General features: G+C 37.8%; 1 protein-coding gene across 3 annotated transcripts in view; it reads right to left on the bottom strand.

Moving 5' to 3' along the window:
- Nucleotides 1-6,986: 6,986 nt before the first annotated feature.
- LOC135206035 (putative exonuclease GOR) overlaps nucleotides 6,987-26,767 on the bottom strand; it is a 36,099-nt gene continuing 16,318 nt past the window's right edge. Inside the window, exons 2-3 of one of the 3 annotated variants that reach the window (XM_064237210.1) lie at nucleotides 15,397-15,695; nucleotides 6,987-9,215 (exon numbers count right to left, since the gene is read on the bottom strand). In XM_064237210.1, coding sequence (XP_064093280.1) covers nucleotides 8,311-9,213 — 903 coding nt within the window. In that variant the 5' untranslated portion in view covers nucleotides 9,214-9,215; nucleotides 15,397-15,695 and the 3' untranslated portion in view covers nucleotides 6,987-8,310. Of the gene's footprint in view, nucleotides 9,216-15,396; nucleotides 16,044-26,767 lie in introns of those variants that run through there. The other 2 variants (XM_064237209.1, XM_064237211.1) reach the window with 2 other exon arrangements.

Below are 26,767 nucleotides of genomic sequence, written 5' to 3'. Positions count from 1 at the left end.
CACCTGTACATATCCTTAATCTCATATGTACTATGTCCAATTCCTTTAACCTGGACTTGCAGGCAGATGAATATACCTGACAGCCATAGTCCAGTTTTGATTTACATAAGGAATCATACAACTTCAGTAAACTTTTCTTATCAGCTCCCCAGTCGAATCCCGATACCACCTTTAAAATATTGAGGGATTTTTTAACCTTTGTTTTTAGAGAGTCAGTGTGACTACGCCACGTTAGCTTGCTGTCAAATATTATGACCAAAAACTTTACTTCTTTTTTGTAAGGAATAAGACTATCCTTCAATTTCAAATTAGGGATAGTTTCATTGCGGGTACATCTGGTGAAACGAACGGCCACAGTTTTAGATGAAGAAAATCGGAAACCATGTTCATCAGCCCATTTACTGATGACATTTATTGTCTTTTGCAGGTAGTTACAAGCTGATACAGCATCGTATGTGGTGACGTAGATGGCAAAGTCATCCACAAACAGTGAAGCCCTAACTGGAGCGGAAACAGATTTCACAATATTATCAATAGCAATGGCAAAGCAGGTAACACTCAATACGCTGTCTTGTGGGACACCTTCCATCTCATAACAAGAAGAAAATTTATTCCCGACTCTCACTCTAATATATCGGTCCCTTAAAAAGGACTTGATAAAGGTTAACATATTGCCCCTGATTCCCATTTCATTGAACCGTTTAACAATGCCAAATCGCCATGTTGTATCATAGGCCTTCTCCAGATCAAAAAATACCCCTACTGTTTGGCATTGATTGGAAAATCCCTGCTGAATCTGATTTGATCTCAGTAAAGGGTCCAAGGCTGAACGATTTTTCCTGAAGCCGAACTGAACAGAAGATAACAATCTGTTTTTCTCTAAATGCCACATTAGATGAGAGTTCACCATTTTCTCAAATAATTTACAGACACACCTTGTTAGTGAAATTAGTCTGTAACTCGTGGGCTGATATGGATCTTTGTTTGGCTTTATGACTGGAACTACTATAGCTATCTTCCAAGATGGGGGAATGATGCCTGTTTCCCAGATCTTATTGAGTATTTTCATTAGATATATTTTAGCATGTTCTGGAAGATGTTTAATCATGTTGTAAGTTATGTTATCTGCACCAGGGGCTGTTGACTCACAAGATGAGAGAGCCTCTTGTAGTTCCCCTTCGTGAGAACTTAGCATTATATGCTTCATTGTTTTGAGAGTTGAATCTAATTGACACCTTGGCATTTCGAATCTTACTGAACTGTGGTGTGTAATTTTTGGAGCTTGATATGTCGGCAAAATACCCACACAATTTTTCTGCAACATCAGCTGGATTTGAAATAAGGACATCATTGATTTTTAGAGTAGGAGCAGGTGATGGAACAAATTTCCCACTTAGTTTTTTAATCTTTTTCCATACTAATCTTTCTGGCGTTTTAGAATTGATACCATTAATATAGTGGAGCCAAAATTCCTTTTTAGCTTCTCTAATATATTTTCTTTGTTTGGCTAAGGCCCGTTGGTATGTAGTTTTAGTTGTTCCTGAGGGTTTTGCCTTGAATTGTCTATAGCATTTTCTCACTATTCTTGCTTGGTTTACCCTTTGTTTTTGGGATATATTTCTCAGCATTATCCAATATAGTTGAGGTCCAGTAATCATATGCATTTAAGTGTGACTCAAATGACTCTACTTCCTGATGTAATTGAAAGCTTCCTTCATACTTCCTCCAATCTGCTTTGTTTTCCTTCCACTGCTTTGTTTTCCTTCCGTGCAAAAGTTCATCTACAGACCAATTGAAGTCCAAGTGGACTGCAGGTGAACAAATGCTTTTATCTACAGCTGAAAAGACATTTGTGTAGATGTTATGAAATGTCATTGAACCATCATTGTAAAGAGAGAGATCATTATTTAGGATAAAATCATCGATGGTTCTACCTACAGCATTCAAGGTATCACCTACCCCAAAGACTATTATGGGCATTAAAATCTCCCAGTAGTAAGAAAGGAGGAGGTAGTTGATTAGCTAGTGCCTGAATGTCATTCAAAGTAATCTCTGACCTAGGTGGGAGGTAAATAGAGCTAGTAGTAATCTCTCTTTCAAAGCATGCTCGAATGGCGACTGCTTGTAGGTTTGTGTTCAAAGGAACACTTGTATGTTGCAAAGATTTAACAATAATTGCAACCCCCCCATGAGCTAGATCACCATCTCTGGGGTTCATCACAAACATTTTATAATTTAATCCTGGATTGTATAACAAGTTGCCTAACTTAGTTTCTTGAAGGCAAACTACATCTGGATCATGATGGTTCAATAGTAATTTTAACTCTTGAGAACGAGTCCTAAGGCCTTTGCAATTCCATTGCAAGATATTAAATTGGAATTTTAACTGTGAGTTTTGTGCCCAGCCAAGTCATTATGTATTTAGCTGGGTTTTCAAAGTAACACAGCTGAATGTTCTTGGATTTGAAAGTCTCTTAAGTCTGGTGCCTGGGAGACTTATTTTCTTATTGGATGAGGGGGAGTTTGAACATTTTTCCTGCACATCCTGTTTATTCAGTTTGAGACTAGATTTATCTAAATTTTTACCTATGTTTAGTGAGTCAGCATGTTTCTCCTCCACTTCAGAAGTAGCTGTTTCTGCATATGATTGAGGGGACTGGGAGAGGTCGGTCATACTTAAATTTGAGCAAGACCGAGACATCTTTTCTAATGGCTGTGAGGTTGATAATGGCTTGAAGGGGTCATCAAGTGCATTGAATCTATTGGAAATTGGAGTTTTAAACTCTATAGGAGAGGATATTCTACATTTCTTTGACTTCAGGGGTGACTGAAAACTGTCGTAAGATTTGTTAAAATTTCCTTTAGATTTTATTCTCTCTTTGGGCTTACAGTCGAGCTCAACTCAGAGACAGCATTTCCTTGCAGGTCGGGGAGAAGTTCACCAATCACAGCTTGTACCACTTTAGTTTGAAGTTCATTACATACCACAGAAGTTGAAATATCCAGAGAGGGTGTATTATTTTTAATGATGGGTTTAACAGGCTGATGGAATGCATTATTTCCAATAACAGTGGAAGCAAATAAAGACCCAGCACTTTTGTTAGCACCTCGAACCAAGCGTTTGGCTTCTCATATGCTGATAAAGTAGTTATGAGGAGTGTTTACAACTTCTTGTCGGAGAATATATTGAGGACAGCCCCTCCAATTGGGAGAATGATTGCCAGCACAGTGGAGACAATATTTATCAGCCTTGCAGTTGTCCTTTACATGTTCACCAGAGAGCACAATGCACTTTCCTGGTTTTGTTCAAGAGTTTGATACATGGCCATATTCAAAGCATTTATAACACTGGGTTGGTCGATATTGAAATGGCTTAACCCAAACCCGAGAGTGGTTTTTATCAATGTATTCCAGTAAGTATGAGCAGGTGAAAGTCGATTCAATGGCATGCGGAGTGCCTTTCAATGTTCTAATTTTAATGACATATGCAGGACACATTTTTAATATTTTCTCCTCTTCAAACTCATATAGGTCTCTGCTATAAACTATACCACGTTTAATGTTAAATGATCGATGAGGAGATACATCTAAAACATAACCATCTTCAGTTAGTTGGAATTTTGAAAGCATCTTAATTTGGATATTGTTATTTGCTTTGATCAAGACTCCTTTACCATATCTTTTAATATTGCCTTTAGGAATGGCACCAATCTTCCTCTGTAGATACTTGCATGCTGACAAAAAGCTTTCTTTGCCCTGTTTGTAATTTGCAACATGCCAAATCAATTTTGGGTCATCTTTTGCCAGGTGTTTTTGGCTATCAACCTCAAATTTGCTGGTTACATAGTCTGTCTCATCCTCTTCCAAATTGTTTATGTTAAACAACTTCGCATGGCAAACTGAACCAAAGACATTTTTACCATCAAGATTTTCTAGAGCTATGGAGGCATATTCAGCTTTGCAAAAGGTTATACAACTTTCATTAGAGATGGGACTTTTAACAATTCGTAATATTATTCTATCTACCTTGCCAAACTGTTTCATGTAATTATGTAATATGTCAAAATCGACTTTATCACTTATGTTACTACAATACACAACTCTTAGATTTTCATTTACACCACCAGTATTTACACCCTGGTGTCCCAGTGTTAGGTCAAGTGGAGAGCCTAATGCAGAATCCTTAATCAGGCGAGTGTCATCAACAGAGGGGGTTAAATAAAAATCCATCAGACTATGGTGTGAACATTCATCCAGGTTGGCCCCATACCCACCATGGAGCCACAATTAGAGGGTGATATAGCACCCCAGGAGTCCTACCCAGATATACACCCCACACCCAGTGCCTTGCGGGTCATCAGTCCATTGGGACCAGACCCTGCACTGAGTGCAGAGTTTAACATAAAAGTTTCCCCTCGCTCGGACACATCAGGTACTCCAGTTCTACGGGTGAGGAGGAATGCTGCCCAACCCCACCCTCCATCAAATCAGAAGGACTGTCAAAACTCGGCCAAGTCCATTCCAAAAGTCGTCGACAAAAGCAGTCCAAAAATCAGTCAAAATTTAGAGTTGGACAGAAGCATTCAGGAAAGAAAGAGAAGAGAGAAGGATTTAAAGTTAAAGAGAAAGGGTTGTAGGATGTTCCGTCAGGACCCGGGACACCTATGGGAATGCAATAACATTCCCACAGAAGCCAGGGTCCCTTATCCCCTCACCACTGGAAGGAGTCCTACTCGAGGGGGGAAGGCAGTATTGTTTACCACAGCATTTCAACCATTGCTGGCTAGTCAAAAAGTTTTCTCCCCTAAGACACTTCACATTATCTTAGGTGAGGGAAGCCATAAGAGTTAATTTTTCTATAATTTCAAATTATATTTTCTCATATCCTGGTGCTGAGGGATGACATGAATTGATTGCATTGTCTAGTTCATCCATGTTGAAATTATTATATTCCAGGCCTTCAAGAGCTTCAAAATTCAGTATTATATTTTCTTTTCATTTTCTGATATTTTTAAAATTTATATTTAGGCTAGAGTAAGCACTGATGTTTTCAAAATTTTTTCTAATTATATTTGATACTTCATAAGTATCATGGTATATTTTTCCATTTAGATGTAGTATAACACTTCTTACAGGTCTAATATGTTTTCCACTGATTTTCCTTATCTTTTAAAAGATATGTTTGAGACACTCTTTCCATGATGCAATTTTTTCAGCTATTACAGTTTTTCTAAATTTGGCTGTATATTTATATATTGGTTTAATGTGGTTAATTATGTTTATAACTATTGTTTAATATGTTTATATTACAGTGCATTTTGTCGATTGATTTAAGGAGAGTATTGAGTCGAAGATTGCGACCCAATATATGTTTATTTTACTAATACTAAAGGTTGGATTCCACCATAGGACGGGATTTTGTGGAATGTGATTTGGTTTTTGGAATGCTTTTATCTGCAGCATTATGGAGTTTGAGAAGGATTTACATGTAGTATTGTGATCTTCATGTGGGAATGGTGGTATGTTTCGAGTGTATAGGAAATATTTATCCAAATTAGCTTTTTGGATATTACATCTTGTAGGTGGCAGTATGTTTATATTACTTATTCAGAATGATTGGGAAATGGTCACTTGTGTATGAATCGTCGAGGACATTCCATTTAAATTTCTCGGCTACATCATTTGAACATAATGAAATGTCAACTCTCCCATTGCACCTTCATTTTTTGGTGGCCCACAATAACCCCCCAAAATTCCATTGTTTTAAACAAATTGTTTTTATTGTATGTGGAAGATGAGTGTTTGCATCTATTCCTTTTATTCAAGGATATGAAACTGTTTGTGGCACCAGCCTGCAGACAGTATATGTCTTAATGTGGATGGATCTAAGCAAGAGCCAGGTACTGTGTATCATTTTGTAATAAATAAGTATTTCGATCATGTTTCATATTAATGATGTCCTTTCGGTAAGGAGGGCATGAAGGCTCACCCTACTTAGCGAGGTCCTTGTGCAATGGTATTCTGTTTGGAGCCAAAGAATCAATGGGTTGTCTTTTTAGATATGTGCACTATTTATGGTCCACCCAATATTGAGTGTTTAGGATAGAAGCTATTTTGTAAGTCAGGATTAACACTAATGCTTACTATTATGTACTCTACTGCTACACTGTATTCTCTTTTTCCATCAAGGTAACTGCTGAATTTTGTCCCTTTTTCCGAGTCACTTTCAGCTTAAACTTACTTTTAGCTTTATTATAGTGGATGGGGTGTGGTTTTTACTTCAGTGTAGGTGTCATAGTAATCCAGGGCAAGGGCAAATTGTAGTCCTTGTGAGCAATTGGAATCATCCTTGCTACAAGGTTCCCCCCTTAAGTAGAGGCGACTCTTGATTTACTGCTGTGCCACTACAGGTTAAATTGAGCACCAACCAGAGGCAGTCTCTACTGCAAGCTCTCTTCACTAACAAGGAAAGACAAGCATGGTCTCAATGCTAGCAGCTCATCTATATCGAATTCATTACACGACGAGGTTTTAGAGTGAGTAATGTACATTTATCCCACCTCCTGTCAATGTGGGAATCAGCTAGTATGTTTTAAAAATTATGTAATTAAAGTTTTATACTTACCCCGTAATTACATGATCAGAGCCCTCCCTCCTCCCTGCTGATGGACATAAGCATGAACGGAATGGGCTAATGGGCTGTGTCCCCCAACCTTCTTGCTAGGGGAGAGACTGGTGTCACTTAGACACTGTGAAAATTGAATCAATGCTGCGAGTAACAAACTATAGCTATATAATTACTGGGTAAGTATAATTAAAACCTTGTTTTATTATGAAAACATTTTTTCAAAAAGAAAAACTTATTGAAGATATCTAAATTTTGATAATTATCCAATTACAGTATTTTGGGTTACATATTTGTAATTATAAGGGTTTAAATACTTATTAAAACTATATACTACTAAAATTAGTTTTATGTTTTTAAATCGTGATTATTTATACAGTATTTTGGGCTAAGGAATATAAAATACACCAACCAGTCACTCAATGGAATGGACAATCCAATGCAAACCAGCCAAGGTTGGGCTGGACTTTACTGTGAAAACTATGAAAAAAACATTCAAGTGCAAGCCAAAAAATATATTCACCTTTCTGAAAGCACAAGCACAAGAGTAGGCCTATATACTTTTAAAATTTTGCCATGAGAAAGATGTGACTTAATCCTTTATATAAACCTTGATATATAACATTGATTCTTGTGAGACAACACAGTGCAAAATATATGTCTTGAGAGTAAGTTATATTAAAGGAAATATCACAATTGATGAGATGTATAAGTTAGAAAAAATCTCTTTCAAAAACTTACTTATTGAAGACTTAGATTTTGATTATGAGTTAACAGTACTATTTTGGGTTACTAATAAAACTAAAATTATCTCAACTCCATGAGAATGGAAAGAAACAGAACATAATTCTATGAAATCATAGAAAATTTTAGACAAATTTATACTTAAAAGAATTAGGGTCTGTTCAATTTTTCCATAAAGTCAATAAACACTTTAGACTAATTTGTACTTAAAAATGAAAAGAAATGGAAACACCATATTCTATGAAAAGAAACACTATACTAATTTGTACTTAAAAATGTACTTAAAAATGGAATACATAGTAAAAAAAAAAATAAAACTAAATTTGGTACCTTCATTTAGGGAATATAAAATACACCAACCAGTCACTTGATGGAATGGACAATCCAATGCAAACCAGCCAATCAGATAATGGGCTGGACTTTACTATGAAAACTATGAACAAAACATTCAAGTGTGAGCCAAAAAAAATATTCACCTTTCTGAAAGAACAAGAGTAGGCCTATATACCTTTTAAATTTTGCTATGAGATAAGTGTGACTTAATCACTTATATAAACATTGATATATAACTGATTCTTGTATGAGACAACAGCGCAAACTATATATTGTCTTAAAAGTTATATTAAAGCAAAAATCACAATTGATGAGATGTACAAGTTAGAAAAAATATATTTTTCAAAAAGTTATATCTCAACTCCACAAAACACTAGACTTAATTTTTACTTAAAAATGGAAAAATTTAACATACCATAAATCTATAAAGTAAAAAAAAAAACATTTAAAATTTTACCATGAAAATGGTACGACTTAATCACTTATATAAATATTGATATATAACATGGATTCTTGTAAGAGAACACAGGGCAAAATATATATATATAGTTATATTAAACCAAAAATCACAATTTATGAACAATTTATGAGATGAGCACTTGGGCACCTCACATCCTGTGTAATGCTAACTTCATGGCTGTAATGGCCTCTTCACGTGACTTTAGAGGCGCCCGAATGTTCTCCAAAGAGAGGAAATTCCTCCTGAGGAAGTAGAGAGAATGTGTGCGCCTGGGAGCCCACTTGTGAGGATACAACACTGTTACCTCAACGATGTTCTCATGTATCATCCTGAGGGAGGTCAGGTCCCTCTGGAGCCGGAACCCGACGAGGATTGTCTTGGGTCCTATGAGGGCATTCAAGTCCTCGATGACGTCTTGTAAAGTCTTCTGTATGTTCGCCAAGTCGTGTCTCCTGAGGCCGCTGATTTCTGTGTCGTAATCCAGGATATTACTCTCAGGTCTGACTTTTGTCTCGTAGACGACACTGCAGAAGGCATCTACTAAGGACACGCTGGCGACTTCGATGCCCTTCTCAGTATACACATGGGAGCACTTCAGGGCATAAATCCTCTTGGCTTTGATCAAGTTATCCCTCGTAGGCTTAAAGTTCTCCAAGGCCTCTGGGGCCAGCTGATTGTGGACGTGCTGCCTGGCAGTCTTGCAAGGACCCTCCTCGGCATGTTTCTTCCTCCCACAGCACCTGAATTTCTTCTTGTAGGGGACATGGTATGGGTGGTATCTGCAGAGCTGTCTCTTAGGCCTACCTTCCTTATCCACTTTGAAGAGGATCCTGCAGCGGGTGCAGATTCTTGAACATCTGTCCATTATTATTTCTGGCTCTGAATCTGAGGAGTCTGATTCATGTGGCTCTTGCTGGGGTTGTGGCCTCTGTGAGATCCCAAGGACAGCTCTCTTAGGATTATTTGGGTGGTTCCTTGGGAAGCCGTAAGTTTCCAAATCGAGTTGGTGGAGTTTCAGCCTCCATAACTTCTTGTATGTTTCCTCAGTCATGGCTGCTCGTGCACGGGGAGAAAAAAGCGTATGAGAATTAATGTCCATGCATGCACATTTCTAATAGTTTAGGCATGACTGAATACAAGCAAAAAGCTCGAATCTGTCCTATGAAAACTTCAAGAGGATATGTCACTAAGATTAGAGTTGCTAGAGAATATGTCACTAAGATTAGTTACTAAGCCTATACCCTAGTCCTAAAAATTACAATAATTATAAAAATATATTATAATAACCATGATGGGAGCATTCATGAGTAAAAAGTGGGCAAGTGCACACAAGCACTGCATTTTTACCAGCATTTTGCTAAGGGTTTGACTGAATATAAGCAAAAAACAGTGTGTCTTGTGACAACTTATTGAAAAAATCACTAAGCTGGGATTGGAGTTGTAGGCCTATATCCCAGACCTACAAACTCAATCTTTTGAAAAAACACTTCATTTTTAATAGCCAACCATGTACATGCAAGTTGATTTCTAATAGATTTAGAGGGCTTATCTGAATACAAGCAAAAGTAATTTCTGTTCTATTAAAGCTAAGTGAAAACATCATAGAGAGAGAGAGAGAGAGATAGAGAGAGATACAAGGACTAGGATGTCTCAAAGACTTAGTCCATCTGAGGAGACATCTTGTGCTCACGTGTCTTTAGGAGCAGGTTTTATTGTTCATTCACAGTGTCCTAATTATTTTGTCTAGCTTTCTTTTAAACTTCTACACTGTTGCTGTTTATGGCTTCTGATGGCAGTTTATTCCATGTGTCACATATCTTGTATGTGAAGTTCTTGCAATGAGATGTGTTTAAACTATTCACTTCTAGTTTCCATCCATTATTTCTTATCTGGTTTTTGTTAATGTAAATGGGTTACTGTCTACTTTTTTGTTATGACTTTTAGTATTTTGAATGTTTCTATTAGTTGTCCTCACAATCGCCGTGTTCCTAAGCCATACATGTTCAGGCTCTCTAGTCATCTTTGGTAACCTATTTGCCTGATGGATGGAATTAACTTTGTGGCTCTTGCTTGTACCCCTTCTAATCTATGTCCTTAGTGTTGGTGACCAAAACTGTCCTGCATATTCAAGACGAGGTCTAACTACTGATGTGTAGAGCTGCAGCACCTTTTCCTTGTTTCTGTATTTGAACTGCCTCTACGTATTCCACTAGTTTCAGTGCCCTTTTTCAGCTTATATGCAGTTTTGTGGATTTTAAGTCCTTGGTAATGACGACTCCTCTTGTTCTTCACTAATGTCATTCCCAAGCAGCATGTAGCTGGCATGGGGGTTGTTTGTTCCTATTTGTAACACTTTACACTTATCCTCATTAATAAGCATTTGCCAACTTTTTAACCACTATTTTCTTTAGATCATTTCTTAAACTTTCCACTGTGTGGATTTCCTGCATTACACCTAGTTTGGTGTCTGCAAATTTGGCTATTCTGCTAGCTAATCCTGCATCAATGCCATAAAAAAAAAGAAAGAAAGAAAGAAAAGAGCAGGCCAAGGACAGAACCCTGAGGAACTTCGCTTGTCACATCTGCCCATTCCGATTCTTCACCATTCATTACGACTTTTCTATTAGTTAGCCAGTCTTCGATCCAGTCTGCTGTTTCTCCTTTAATTCCTAAAGCTCTACCTTTTGTCATTAGTTTCTTGTGTGGAACTTTGTCAAAGGACATTAGAAAATCAAAGTAGAGTATATCTATTGCTCTTCTACTGTTGTATACATATAACAGAGCATGTTATGGAAAAACTTGGAGGTTTGTCTGAAGCTGTGTTGACTGTTTAACAACAGGTTGTTTCTATCAATTTGATTTGCAAGTGTGGACTCAAAAACCTTAAAAATCTTACAAGGGACTGTTAGATTGGTCTATAATTTCCTGGCTTTTCTCTTGGACCTTTTTTTTTATGTAAATTGGGGGCACATTACCTAGTTTCCATCCTTTGGGTGCCTTTTGTTGTTCTGCCGTTTTTCTGTGGAGTTTATACTATAGGTGAGGAACTATCTCCTCTTTTAACTCTAATTTCTCTTCGATGAATCCCATCCGGGCCAGGAGATTTGAACTTTTTTAGTTTTCTATTGTTTTAGTTTTCTATTTTGTTTTTAACTCTTTTTCTGTAAATATTTTGTTTAGTGGTTCTGCCCCTTCATATTTAATAGCTGGTTCAGGGATTGAGGTAGTGTTTTCAATTGTGAAAACACTAGTAAAACTAATTCAACTGCTTTTTCCAAGTCGTGTTCACCAGGTTTCCCCATTGTCTCTTAGGGGACATACACTAATTTTTATTGGCTTCCTACTATTAACATGAGCAAAGAATTCTTTTGAGTTTCCTTATAAACTGATGCAACACTTATCCTTTTATCTTTGCATTTCATTACTAATTTATCCACCATTCTACAGTTTTTCTGCATGCTGCTTCTGGAGTTGGGTGTGGGTTCATTGATTTGTGGACGGTATCTTTCTCTTTTATTTTTAATTTCTCTGTTGAACCACTAAGGCTGAGGGTTGCCATTTGTTAGTATTTGCTTTAATGGAATACATCTGGAGCGTTTATGTGTGTACGTATTCTTCTAGAAAGGCTTCCCAGTAATTGTCCATGTGTTTTGTTCGTAGTACTCTAGATTTTCAACGTACATATATACAGTGTACCCCCCACCCCCCGTATTCGCGGGGGATGGGTACCAGACACCACCATGAATAGTTAGAACTACTCCCCTCTAACAATGCTTATATCTGCCTATCTTGAAAGTTCAAATACCAAATGTATAAAATAATCATCCTACATTAAATATACCATTAAATTGGTATTATCATTTCAAAGTCATCTGAATCATTTTACCATTAGAAATATCGAGAGAGAGAGAGAGAGAGAGAGAGAGAGAGAGAGAGAGAGAGAGGAGAGAGAGAGAGAGAGACCAGAGAGATATCCAAATTGTATTTGTAACATCCTACATCAAATTTACCTTAAATTATTATATTACTGTATTAATCTTAGAAATTGTATTAATATAATTTCAAAGTAATTCTGAACATTAGTACCCTTAAAGGTATATATACGTACATACTATTAGTACTTCCAACACTTGCAGCCAAGAGAGATTGTCCTTACAATTAAAAAAAAAAGAAGAAAAAAAAAAGTGAAATGGAAAGAATGTGTTTAAATACTCATATGAATTTTGTAATTACAGTTATAGTATTATTATACATATGATGGTATTATTATTGGAAAAATAATATAAACTAATTACATCCATGTACCATAAAAATGATCTCACCTCAGTAAGACTGCATAAAAACCATTACAATCCTTGACCATTATATGGCACTACTAATCACCTCCCCTGTTACACTGACACATTTGACAGCTTCCCAAGCTCCATCTCTGGAGTTGAGAGACTGTAGAGAAATGGATACAGAAAGACGAAGGGAAGAATAATTTATCTGAAATTAGTTATATTATTATTATTAATAATAATTTGAAAATATTAATAAACATACATCTACCATAAGAATTATCTCATCTCGGTAAGAGAGGAGTTATCCTTACGTAAGTGAAATGGAAAGGTTATTATCTCTTTAAAATACGTACTACCACATACGAATTTTATCATTAGTTTTATTATTATTGTTAACTGAAAATACCAAGAAATATTACATAATAGTACCATAAAAATTCTTTTGTCTCAGAGAGAGAGAGAGAGAGAGAGAGAGAGAGAGAGAGAGAGAGAGAGAGAGAGAGAGAGAGAGAGAGAGAGAGAGAGAGAGAGAGAGAGAGAGAATACTTCTAACGCATCCTGCGAAACAGAGAGTGTGTGTTACCATTAAAACACATTATGACACATCTTGTGGTAAAAGGGAGAGAGTTATCCTTATTTATAAGAGTGAAATGGATAGATTATTGTATTTCTTTAAAATACTATCACAATATGAATTTTGTAATTATAGTTATATTAATATTGTATTTGAAAGTATTAATGAGAGAGATATATTTCCTTCATTCTTACATAATTTTTTACATTTCTACACTAAAATCTTACGAATTGACTGGTATTTTCTTTAATGACTTTATATTATTGCTGTTTACATTAATATTAATATTTGAAAATAGTAATCATTTACCTATCATACAAAAAAATATACGTACATTTCTGTGAGAGAGAGAGAGAGAGAGAGAGAGAGAGAGAGAGAGAGAGAGAGAGAGAGAGAGAGAGAGAGAGAGAGAGAGAGAGAGAGAGAGAGAGAATTATTATAGTGATATTTAATCTTATTAACTTACTGATACAGTATTAATCAATATTATTTGAAAATTAATAAATCCTTTTTGTATCATAAAAATGTATTTAGCCATGAAAATATCAAAATACACTAATTAGTGATTATTTTAAGTCTGAAAACCCTAAGAATAGGCGAATTTCCCTCATATAATGGGTAAATATGGTCCAGAGAGAAATTTGCGAATCAAGAGGGATTCTCTTGTGCATAAAATGTACCCTCAATTACTCACTGGGATTCTGAAGTACTTATTTCCTTTAACAGAAAATCTTGGGTAACATTTTCACAACCTGGCAATATGTGGGAAAATGTCCCGCGTTTGTGCCTTTGCAGCCGATTTTCCAAAGTCGATAATTACATATAAATAGTAAAATACATCAAAGGCTTATTTAGAACTTCACTTTTTTTCATTATGAAATGACAAATTTTCCACTCCAATTATTGGTCTTTATGACCTCTTCCAAAATATATAGGTTTTGTTTTCATTGGGTCAGTAAGGAGGTTACTAAAGGTCAAAAGGTCACAAAAATCAAAATTAAGTTAAAATCTGATATATGGATCAACTAATCGCTTTAATACATAATAAACTGATCTTTTAGCTCACAAGGTTCAATTATGTTAATATAGATGAAAATGAAGATATCCATATCAGTAGACTATTGATTAGGGTCAAATTAGTAACAGGAAAAAATTGAATTTGGTCAACCTTCAATTTTTTAAACCACTTAAGCATGCAAATTCATAGATCCTTAGAAAACACTTTCTATTACATCCATCCACTTTAAGTGGATAAGATATCCCTTAAGATGTTTGGTACCACTCATTCTTCCACTCAATATCTTATTAGTAATTGTATTTGGAGAAAGTGACTGATGAAAATCTTTAGGTCAATTACTACAAGAGGATATGTAATGTGGTTCATATTGTAACATTAGCTTATGTGTTGATATCTGAATGGTAAGCTCATTATTTCTTGGCCTTAGTAGCATATACATAACAATAAATCTATGGAAGCAGTTATATGGTCACAAAAATTGGCATCGCATTTAAGAGGGCCACCTCTCATCGCATGAAACTGACCGTGCACAATAAAGTACACGGCTTTGTTTCTTCAAAATTATGCGAGATCTCTGAAAGGATGACTATTGAAAGAGGCCTTGTCAAGACTAGAGCAGGAAACCGTTTTCATTGGAGATGATAGAAAGGGGAAGCATACAGATCTCTTTAAGACTTCAATTCTAAAAAGGATGCTAGCATGCTTTAAATCACTGAATTGTCATAAGACATTATGTGACCTCTGTAAAGACATACTATACTTTATCCTAAATGCAGTAAATGGTACATATCAACTGAAAGAATATGCATTTCCCAACATGTTAAGGAGTGTTCTAGCATTTAACTGATTATTACACGTGATAGAATATTATGTCTTAAGTTTCTTAGATTTCGTTTGCTCTAGAATGGTTCAACTGGTTCAACAGGCCACAAATTGAAGGTGGACCCAATTCAGTTTTGTCAAGTTACTAATTTATGATCCTAATCAATAGTTTACTGATATAGATGTCTTGATTTGTATCTGTTTTAATGGATTTAAACCTTATATGGGCTAAAATATCAATTTGAACCTTATATGGGCTAAAATATCAGTTTGTTATGCACTAAAGCGATTAGTTAAGCCATATATCTGATTTTCACTTTACCCGGATTTTTGTGACCTTTTGACCTTTCACAGTGACCTTGTTACTGACCCAACCAAAACAAAACCTATATTATGAAAGAGCTCATCAAGATCGACATAATTTGAGTGGAAAATTTGTCTTTTTATGACTAAAAAGCCTTTTATTGGGATTGTGTCGATGAATTCAGCAACACCCAATCCCTGAAATAACACGTGAAGCATACGCTACCCACTTACCTTAATGCAGCACGCACTCCTCTTGTATGTTTTTCAAGATTTTGGTGTTGCTTGAAGAATCCTTATTGTAGGTTTGCTTAACTTTATTAGGCTCTTGACTCCGTCTCTTGCATTTCATCAAAGGGAATTCTCAACACATTTTTCTCTCCGAAAGCAACTATTTCCGGAGCAGAAACGTTCTCTAACATATGCTGGTCTCCATGTTCAGGAAGCTTCCCTCATTCCCCCACCTCTAGCAAGCGGTAACTCACTTCACGTGTTAATATTGGAGGGAAAACATATGTAGGGAAACTTGAACACTACAAAATACATCAACTTGAATTACTAAAGAGAGAAGGGGTAAGAACAGACTACACTTAAAACTTGTTTACAGTTTCTATATCCTCCCCCAGAAAAAAGAAAAAAGTGCAACTCAGTTTGACTGACAAGACTATTTTTGTTATATACTTAAACTAAGACACAATCAACTAGCTAAAAATAAAATAAAAAACAGAACTTTCATTAACCCTCTTACGCCGAAGCCCTAAAAAAGGGATTTTGACGTAGGAAAAATCTATTTCTGGGCGAGGAAGCCGTGTCGCCCAGTGAAATGTGTCCTCTTTAGCACTATTTCTAGTAAAATATTGCTATAATATCAGAGAACTGCTAGCTTGGACATGTCAGAAGTCTCTGACTCGCTCACCTAAATAAAAGGTGTCGGTATAAAACTGGGGCGAGTGTTAAACACTACCACAGCAACCCCTCCAATTAACCTTTTCCTCATCAAAAGACCCTAAATACAGGGAGCCGACCCATAGGTCACACCCAGCTACCCTGTTGAAGGAGTCTGTGACGTCATTCTTATCGATAGCCTCCCAGAGTTTGAACGCTTTAATTAAGCTATCTGTACTTTGTCTTTGATTTCGTTATTCTTTATTGTTATGGATCGTCAATCTGCCACTTCACCCAAGTTAAGTACTGGTTGGCCCTTTTTCATTATTTAGGGAGTGATTTTGCCTTCCGTTTTGCCTTTTAGGGTTTTGTTAGGCGTCTCTTTTCCGTAGCGAGCGGCAGCGAGTCGCCATTTCCATTCACTTGTTTTGTACCAGTTTCGAGTGGGTTTCCTGCCTACTCGTAACTTGTGATATTTCATTATATATATATGCGCTCGTAACTTGTGATATTTCAGTATATTTTTATTTATGTCTTGGGTGGCAGTATTTTTGTTGATCTTGTTTTCATTTATGTTTTGTTATTTTCGTTTATCCCATGTTTTTCACGGGGGTCTGCATTCGAACACGTTTCCTTTGTTACGTGCTTCGCTGTATGTCCACCGTTCCCCCCCCCCTGTTTTATTTATTTTTAAGTTTGGTATATTTCATTCAAGAAATTTCCCCTTTTTTCTTTTCGTCAGCTTGCCGTTTCTTTTCTTTTGTCAGTAGGCAAGTAGTTTTTTCCATTTTGCGCCCACCGTTATCGAGTGGCCTTCATTGCGTTTTATATATTTTACAACATTTTATTTTTCATTATCGCCCCCGTGTTAAAGCATGATTTTCTTTTAGCTTTAAGTAATTCATTTATTCTGTCTATTTATATGTTGGATGTTCGGTCGGCTAGCCTATATAGGCTATGCCTGCGTTTTCCTCGTGATCCTTTATTCACGATGGATGGATTATGGAATTTAGGGCATAGCCCAAGCCACTGGAACCTATAAGATCATTCAGACGCTGAAATGAAAGTATGGCTAGTTGGAAAAATGAGAAATAAGAAATGAAATGATAAACTGATGACAATCCTACACTTGAACAGGACTGTACATCAGCAAAGGCCATTTTACTCTCCCCCCAGCATTCCGATCATCCTAAGTTGATGAAAGATCGTTTTGGCCAGGGGGCCCCTTTATTCACGAGGATACGCTGGTCAGGTGATCGTCTCCCCATCAGCCCTCCCTCCCACCCCCTCACGTAGGGCCTCCAGTAGTTGGGTGCTCCTCTCGCCCTGGTTGTCGCGATGGGCCTCCCACTCAGCGGAGGGGGGGGGAGTACTAGGTCCTCCAGGACCTCAGGTTGATGGGTGTCGCTTCTTAGCCGACCGCCTCCGGAGTTGATGGTCGCACTGCGTATTCAGCCTCGGCTTCCGTGGATTTGTTGCGCTCTGCTTCTTTCAGCTCCCGGAGCTTACATCCATCTGCCTAAAACATTCCCTCTCCGCATAATTTTTTCTAAAAAATCACAGCGCGCTTAGTTTTAAAGATTAAGAGTTCATTTTTGGCTCATTTTTTTGTCATTGCCTGAAGTTTAGTATGCAATCATCAGAAATGAAAAATAATATCATTATCATATGTAAATAATGCGAGATATTGTAGCGAAAAAAAAAATTCATAGATAATTGTATTCAAATCACGCTGTGCAAAAAACGGTCAAAGCTAACGAGTTACTTTTTTTTTCGTTGTATTGTATACTAAATTTCAATAATTTTGATATATAATACATAGTAAAACAATAAAAGCAACACCAGAAAAATATTATCACAAAATGATGTACGAATTCGTAACGCGCAGACGTAAAAAAATGTTATTTTCAAAAATTCACAGTAATTCTAAATATTTTTCTAGAGACTTCCAATTTGTTTCAAAATTAAAACAAATGATTTAATATTACGATACTGAAAGAGTTTTAGATTATAATTGCAGATTTCGGCCATTTCGGACGAGTTAAATTTGACCGAATGTCGAAATTTTTATATACATATATATTTTTTTATATGCACATATTTCGGAGATGAAAAAAGCTACAACCTTCACTTATTTTTTATTGTATTCTTCATGAATTTGCGCACATTTTGATATATGAAACTCTATAAAACGGCTAATATGAAAAGGAGCAAATATTAGGATAATGCGATGTACGTATTTCGGAGACTTGCGGCCGCGAATCTGCGCGCGGAGTGAAGGTAAATATATTTTTCAAAAATTCACCATAAATCACAATTTTGTTCTAGAGACTTCAAATTTGTTTCAAAATGAAGATAAATGACGGAATATTACTAGACCGTGAGAGTTTTAGCTTACAATTGCGTTTTTCAACTATTTCGGTATAGTCAAATTTGACCGAACGTGATTGTTTTTCTATTTATCGTGATTTATATGCAAATATTTCGAAAAAAGAGAAAAGCTACAACCTTCAATCATTTTTAGTTGTATTCTACATGAAATTGCGCACATTTTCATATATAAAACTTTATGTAACAGCTAATTTTAAATGGTGCAAACATTTCGACAATCGCACAAAAAAATTCTGATTTTTTCGGAAGTTTTACCACCGCGCGACATAAGGAAAATTTTTTTTTTTTTTTTCATAAATTCACCATTAAATCGAAATATTGTGCTAGACTTCCAAGTCATTGCAAAATAAAGGTAAATGATTGAATATCACTAGAATATAAGAGTTTTAGCTTACAATTGCGTTTTTCGACCATTTCGGTAGAGTCAAAGTTGACCGAAAGTTGAAATTTTTGCACTTAACGTTATTTATATGAAAATATTTCGAAACTGATAAAAGCTACAACCATGGTTGTTTTTAGGTTGTATGTGCATGAAATTGCGCACATTTCCATATATAAAACTTTATGTAACGGCAAATTTAAAAGGGTGCAAACATTAGGACAATCGCACGAAAAAATTTATCGGAGGAGTTATCGCACGAACGTAAGGAAAAAGTTTTTTCATAAATTCACCATAAATCGAAATATTGTGCTAGAGACGTCCAATTTTTTGCAAAATGAAGGCAAATGATTGAATATTACTATAATATAATGGTGGGTACACACGTGCGAACCGAACCTTGTATTGTAACCGATTCTTGTAACAAAAACGCAAGTGTGGACGGTTCCTCGAACCCGAACCCCGAACCCGCGAGGTTCGAGGCTCCGTTCGCCCTCCGTCCCGGCAATTGTCGGTTTTTGGGCCCCGAATCAAAGGGAGGTCTCTTTGAACGTTACGCAATGTGTGGACGGGACCTGTATGACACGCGTATCAACAGAGGTTGCTGAACTTGTTAACACCGACAATGAACAAGGCCGTCCTTAGTAGAGTCCCCTGTTTTGATCAGTCAGTACGTAAATATCTACCATGGCTGATTGGAGTGAGGAAGAGGTCCTTCAATTTATTAGTTATTACGAAGAAAAGACTTCACTGTGGCCAGAAACTTCTTGGAATCTCATGTCAGCGAGTAATTTCCGACCACTGTATTCTACCCTTCTAGTATATAACCTTGATTGCCACCATCTTCTTTTATTTCGCTTCATCTTCGTTAAATCATGTGTATAAATATACGGGGCAGCTGCTACTTGCATGGTGGCCATCGTCGGTAAACAACCCGGACAGAGACAGACTGATGATCGCAGTGGATTGTAATGAAGTTACGTGTTTAACGTGGTTACGGTTCGTCCGAAACATTTTGACACCTTGTATCCATATATGCGTAACTCGGTTACACATACAAGGTTCGGCTCTCACTTGTGTACCCACCTTAAGAATTTTAGCTTACAATTGCGTTTCTCGACCATTTCGGTAGAGTCAAAGTCGACCGAAGGTTGAAATTTTTGCTCTTATAGTTATTTATATGATAATATTTCAAAACTGATAAAAGCTACAATCATGAGTATTTTTAAGTTGTATTGTACATGAAATTGCGCACATTTTCATATATAATACTTCATGTAAAGGATAATTTAAAATGTGCAAAAATTATGTCAAAGTGACAAAATAATTTTTGAGATGTGTCACTGATACTTTTTAGTGCGATAAGAAAGAAATTCGCGCTTGCGCGCCTGCGTAGCGATTGTAAACAAAACAACGCCTTGATCCGTGAACTCCCAGCATCCCCCAAGGCGCGTGATTCAAAAGTTTTTAGCTGGTAGGCCTATAAGTATTTTTCCGCGAATTTTTAAAAAAACGTTTTTGAGCCGACGTATGATACGTCCAATCGGCATACAGGAGACATTTTGACTCGACATTTAATACATCCAATCGGCGTAACAGGGTTAACATATTACAACTTTAGCTCATGAGTCCACGACTTAACTCTGTTACGTCCTACAACAGCGGCAGTACGACGAGGGCAATGGACATTCGTGTCCTCGGGCTGATTCGAACTACGAGAATCATTTGGCCCACCAAGTACATCAATGTCATGAGCAGAATAGTTTTCCATGGATTTAAATTACTATTTTGAAAACAATGATTATGAGTGAGCGACAGCTCAAGAGGATACAAGTGATTAATAGTGTGTACAACACCATTACCTATCTTCAATTTGACACTTCTAACCTTGCCATCGTGGCCCTTTATTAACTCTAGTACCCGACCTAAAACCCAGTAAGGACGAGATTTATTCAGTAGCACCCGACCTAATACCCAGTAAGGACGAGATTAATTCAGTAGCACCCAACCTAATACCCAGTAAGGACTGAGATTTATTCAGTAGCACCCGACCTAATACCCAGTAAGGACGAGATTTATTCAGTAGCACCCGACCTAATACCCAGTAAGGACGAGATTTATTCAGTAGCACCCGACCTAATACCCAGTAAGGACGAGATTTATTCAGTAGCACCCGACCTAATACCCAGTAAGGACGAGATTTATTCAGTAGCACCCGACATAATACCCAGTAAGGACGAGATTTATTCAGTAGCACCCGACCTAGTACCCAGTAAGGACGAGATTTATTCAGTAGCACCCGACCTAATACCCAGTAAGGACAAGATTTATTCAGTAGCACCCGACCTAATACCCAGTAAGGATAAGATTTATTCAGCAATTTAACTGGACAATGTCATCAATAGAAATCTTGTTGTTCCAACTGACTTGGTGTAGATCCTTGCAGACTCCCTCAAGCTCAACAAGTAGCTGATATACCATACGGGAGCTTCATTAAGTCTTAGTATAACATTACAATTTGAGTCTACTTTCAGAAAACATTTAGGGGTTACTGTTTCCAAATCATTATCAGAAGAACGATAGGTTAATGGTCTAGAATTTACTGCATTTTGAATATCAGTAATGATAGTCAACAGCTAAAAATATGACAACTTAGAACGTCCAATAGTTTTGTAAAAAACTTCACAGTGCATATCAACCGCTCTGTATATCAAATCCTCAAAATTTGCCTTATACTTGTCCAACAAAAGCGTGCTCTGGAATATTTCTCCACCAGCAACAGAGAACTTGGCATTGTCGCTATATAAGTGCAAAAGGATCCCATACACATTAGTAAATCGAATGAACGCAAGAACAAACTGAAGGGTGGACATATCAGGAACTAACTGTGCACAGCACAGACATTTAAACGTGAACGGTAACATTTTGAAATTTTTTCCTTTGTCTCTCACCCAAAGGTGGCCAGTGAAATCCACACCTGTGTGTTGGAAGGGCTTAATCAGATTTACTCTGTGCTTTGGCAAATTCGTCATTCTAGGGTAAAGGAAGAAGAGACTAGTATTGAATTTGAGACATGTAATGCATTTAATTAAAATTTTCTTACTTCTCACCATGGAAATCCAAAATCCACCAGTCCTTACATTGTTCAAAGTGGTCTGGAGACCAAGATGTTTATTTCTAAGGTGGAAAAAATTTTCCAAGAAGTTCAGTTAACTTAACAGAATGGAATTTTGATCATATGACACACCTACGGATTTGGTAATGCGTCCCCTAGACCTGATTAGTCCTGTATCAAGGATCAAGTCTAGATTATTTACTAAATTGGGGACTTCCTTGGGTGTGTCACTATCTGGTAAGTTAAGATAACCCAACTTGTTGGGGAAGCATTGCCTTTGCAACTGACTTGAAAGATAAAGCCTTGCAATACTTTCAGGGTTCTTGCTACATTTCCTCATTTTGAATATTGCCTTGAACACCAGGGTAGTTACTCTCAAAACCCGGCAAAAAGATGAAAACATTTGTACATCAATAACTGGTTCAGGAGAAATTTCCGAATTTATATGAAAGGTAGTATAACTACTGCTCCATGGAGCCACGAGCCACTTACTGGTATCAGACAAACACCCTAAGTATAATCAGGCCACAATTTTCGAAACTCTGGTAGCTACATTGGTCCATGCTGCCAAAAAGACAATTGCTTCGCAAACTCATTAAGGACAAACCTCTGGTAAGAAGGTCACAAGGATTATCTTCACTTTTTACTTATCTGAATTGGATGGTTATACCATAATCTTTCAACAAGGACTTTTTGAACATTGCTATATATCCTTTACTCTATTACGAGTGAATACACTCCTGACATTAATAGTATCAGCAAGAAGCCATTGAAGAATAATTTGAATCTACTCCAATGGTGGTGACATCCAAAAACTTAAGTTGGAAAAAGAATCCACAACAGCAAAGCCATAACTCAGTTTTGAAGCATCAGTACAGGTACCATCCTACTTACAACCAAGTTTGGTTCCGACCCACTGGTTGCAAGTCAGAATGGATGTAAGTCGAACCTTAGAAAGTGGCCAACATACTGGGTAGGGTATACTATCAAACCTTTGCTATATAAAAGTGCCTACTGAGTACTGTAATGTAATGTACAATCATTATTTCAATCTTTTTACCATAATGTACTTCTACTAATACATTTTAATCATTTATGTAATAGTATATATTACGTACAATCAGGCATTGAGTTACAATGGGGTTAGGTTCTTGCATGCATGTCAGAAGTAGATTCTTACGTAAATTGGTTTGCAATTCAGGCTACAGTACAGTTAATACCAAATGATGCTGCAGATAGGGCAGGGTAACTCAAACTGATGCTGCCTGAGTGATGAGAGTTCTCATGCCTGAGTGATGAGAGTTCTCATGAGATGGCGCAGTGCCAAGTAACTCAATGGTCAACTGTCTGAAGTAAAGTTGTAAGTATGAGTGGTCGTATGTCGAGCAGGTTGTAAGTCGGATAGTAGTTGTAAATACAAGTTAATTAGACGAGTCTTCATTAACACAAGACCTTGGAAAAAATACGGTAGACTAGGAATTTAGATCAGTGCAATGCTGGGACCACTTCTTCAGTCTCTCGTCTGAAATTACATTATCCCATTCAAGTTTAGCTACCCATAACTCATGCATTAGGATTTTACCCTTGTTTGACAGGCAAATAAAGACCTAAAGGGTTGAACACTTTTGAAATTTGAGAGAAGACATCCCGTTTAGTTTTAGCTGTCCCATCCAAGTGAACCTCTGACTGCAACTCCTTACTATTAGGATTCCAACTTCTTAGTGTGAACCCACCCTCTTTCAATCTATTTTGGGTTTCCTGGTACACTTCCTTCAAGAATTCAAGATTATTGCTAGTGACTAGCATGTTATCTACATACTGTACATATTTTCTCTTAGTATTTTGGAAAATTCGTCACTAGCATATTTCTCTGCATGATGCTTCAAGACATAATTCAGAATGAAAGAGCTTGCGTTAAAGCCAAATATGGTCTTGTAACGATAGATGACCAATATGTCTCCAAGACGCATGAAAAAACAAAAGCGATTTTTATCAGCTTCCTCTGCTAGTTTTATTTGCAAGAAAGCTTGCTTAAAGTTGCTCAATATTGTAAATTTGTTGGACCTGAAATACATGGACAACTTAATGTCCTTCATTAGATTTACACCAGCATAAGTAGCCTTATTAAGAGGACCTTAAGGCTTGTCCACGTGACCGGGCCTGATCGGCGGACCTCCCCTCTAACGGGCACACTTGATGGGCAAACCGTCAAATTGCCTGATGGGTCTTGTGGCAAAATCACCATGGTGGTGCCTGATGGCTTGAGCTTCGACCCTGGCAGACATACGTTAACCACATACATTTCTTTTACTGAGCAATTCTTTGCACCATATTCTCTTCTTTTTCTTTTTTTCATCACACACAAAGCAATTATCATGCTACACTATCTTCTTTGCGGTAGGCACCATGTTTATCGTACACTGAACACACTACTGGCATCGTCGGGCATGCCCACCTCTCCATCGCTTCACCCGTGTGGACAACATTCACTGGTGAGCCCGCCAGAATTTGCCCATCAACCCTGGAGCACGCCGATCAGGGTTCCCTCGTCTGGACAGGCCCCCTCGTCTGGACAGGCCTTTATTCATCTTCAAGGAACAGTGGAAGACTGGACAAATTTTGATAGTGGTATTGGCTTCTGTCTTGACTACAGGATGAGGAGGAATCCAGATGCATTTGTGAAAATCATCTGGATGTACATTAACCTCTTCAATTATTTCATCCACAAGTTGAAGAAACACTTCTTGTTAAGAACCCAACAACTCCTTTTTGTCCCGATCTTTTACGATCTTATCTAGTACAGAAAGAGCAACTTTGTGATTAGAAGGAACTTTATTAATTACTTCATCCTTCTATGGAAATTCAACAATATTTTCCATCTCTTAAGGAAATGCGTTGCTTAAACTTATCAATCTGCAGGCGATTGTAATCAGACTGTCTCGTCATTGTGACCTTGGGCATCTATATTAAACATTGCTTGAAGTCCCAGCTCTACTGAGGTATCAGGAAACAAGGACTAGGAGAAAAATGTTTTCTTTGGAGACAAAATTAACATTCGACTGTAACACTTCACCATCTGAAGATGAATTATCAGAGAAATAACTTACCCTGGTTTCTACAACCTTAGCTGGCAACTGACCCACAGGAATTGCTTGGCCAGGATACAGAAAATTCAAAACATTTCCAAAGGGAATTAAACCCACTCCTGTGGAAAATGCAGCACCTTGCATACAACTTGTTAAGAGCAAAATCAGGAAAGCTTTGAATATCAACCCCAGCTAGCCCAGGATAGGCGTTTGTTCGTCATCCTCTGTTAGAGAGGGTTTGGCTAAATGATAGCCTTCATTTACAATGTTATGAATAGCAGTATGTAATTGGGATACATTAAGCTTAACATTAAAATCGGAAGTAGCGAGCATGTGGACAATTCTTACCTTGTCCTGGGATGTACACTTTCAAAAGACACTAAACTCACATTCCGCACTACCTAGGAACGTACTATTTATCTCATAATGATTGGAGGAAAACTCAAAGTCTCCTTTGAGATACTAAACTATATCCATAGATAAATAACTTCTTTAGACTTCCAAAGTCTAACAGACATCTAACTTTTTGAGAATGTTTGTCAACACCATAAAAGGTCAAGGTGAGGACTGGTAACAAATTAAGTTCCCCAAGAGAGGAAATATGAACAATTAACACAAAAACTATAGTCAAACTCAGCCTTTGTTCAGATACATATACAAACCCTCGGTCCTTTAACAATAGGAAGGTACTTAGCGGCAGCTGAACGGGTCATAAGCTTCGAACAAGGGGGTTCGGTAGTTAACTACTTGTCTGGCAGTTGGCGGTCAGCTCGATTGCGAGGAGAGGAGTCACTTTGCTTTTGGCCATGCTGGTGGATAGACGTGCTGCTCGCCTCTCTGCCCGCTTTCAAGTCGTATTGCTTGGTTTTCTTTGCACTGTGAAGGCTTTTCTCTTTTTCTCTCACTTAGTGTGCATGTGCAAAGCTTCCGTAAGTACGTGTCTGTCTTTTGTATATTCATACGCAAGTGATAGTGAATTATTATGGATTCCCGAGAGCCGGAGAGACCCCCTCGCCCCCCCATCAGCCGCAGATTGTGCCCTGGTGTGGAGGGCCGTAAGTGTGGGGCCTTTCGCTCCTTTGTAGAGGTAGACCCTCATGAATTTTGCACCCGGTTCCAAGGGCGAGAATGCTCTCGCACCGAGCCATGTGACGTTTGTAATGTTTGGTCAGAGGAGCAGTGGGAGAGCTATGGAGGGAGGAAGAAACCGTGTAAGTCGGCCAAGGAGTCATGAGAGGGTTCTCCAGTTACTCCCTTGGTCACGGACATGTCTTCTTCCTTTCTCCCTCCATCTCAGCTCCCTCGTATGGCTCCTTCCCCTTGTGGGGGGGCGGTTATCTCGCTCCTTCTCCTCTCTCGATCAATCGAGCGTGGAGGATGGGGCTAGGTATCCCGATGTTCAGTTGTTTTCAGGGTTGTCTGTTCGCTCAAGGTGGGAACTTTCCGCTCCCGGGCGAGGGGAAACCCCCCACTTGCTAACCCGACTCTGCTTTCTTCCTCAAGATCTGCTTGCCACCGGGGACGATCTCGGCTGGGCCTGGTACTCGCTGGGGTTTCAGGAGACATCGAGTGTTCAGGGGCTGCGGAGTCATCTGGCGAGAGGGGCCAGGCCGGTAACTCATGGCCCAACCACAACGACGGTATCCACGCCTGGCTATGCTGCTCCACTGCACCTGGTCTACACCCAGCACGTTGCCATGGTTACCTCAACAGCTGCTGTTCAGGCGCCGCTGCCGAAGGTGAAGAGGT

This window comes from Macrobrachium nipponense, chromosome 29 (assembly GCF_015104395.2).
Source record: "Macrobrachium nipponense isolate FS-2020 chromosome 29, ASM1510439v2, whole genome shotgun sequence".
NCBI lineage: Eukaryota > Metazoa > Arthropoda > Malacostraca > Decapoda > Palaemonidae > Macrobrachium > Macrobrachium nipponense.
Note: the sequence above shows the minus strand (reverse complement) of the source record. Positions and strands in the feature narration are given on the sequence as shown.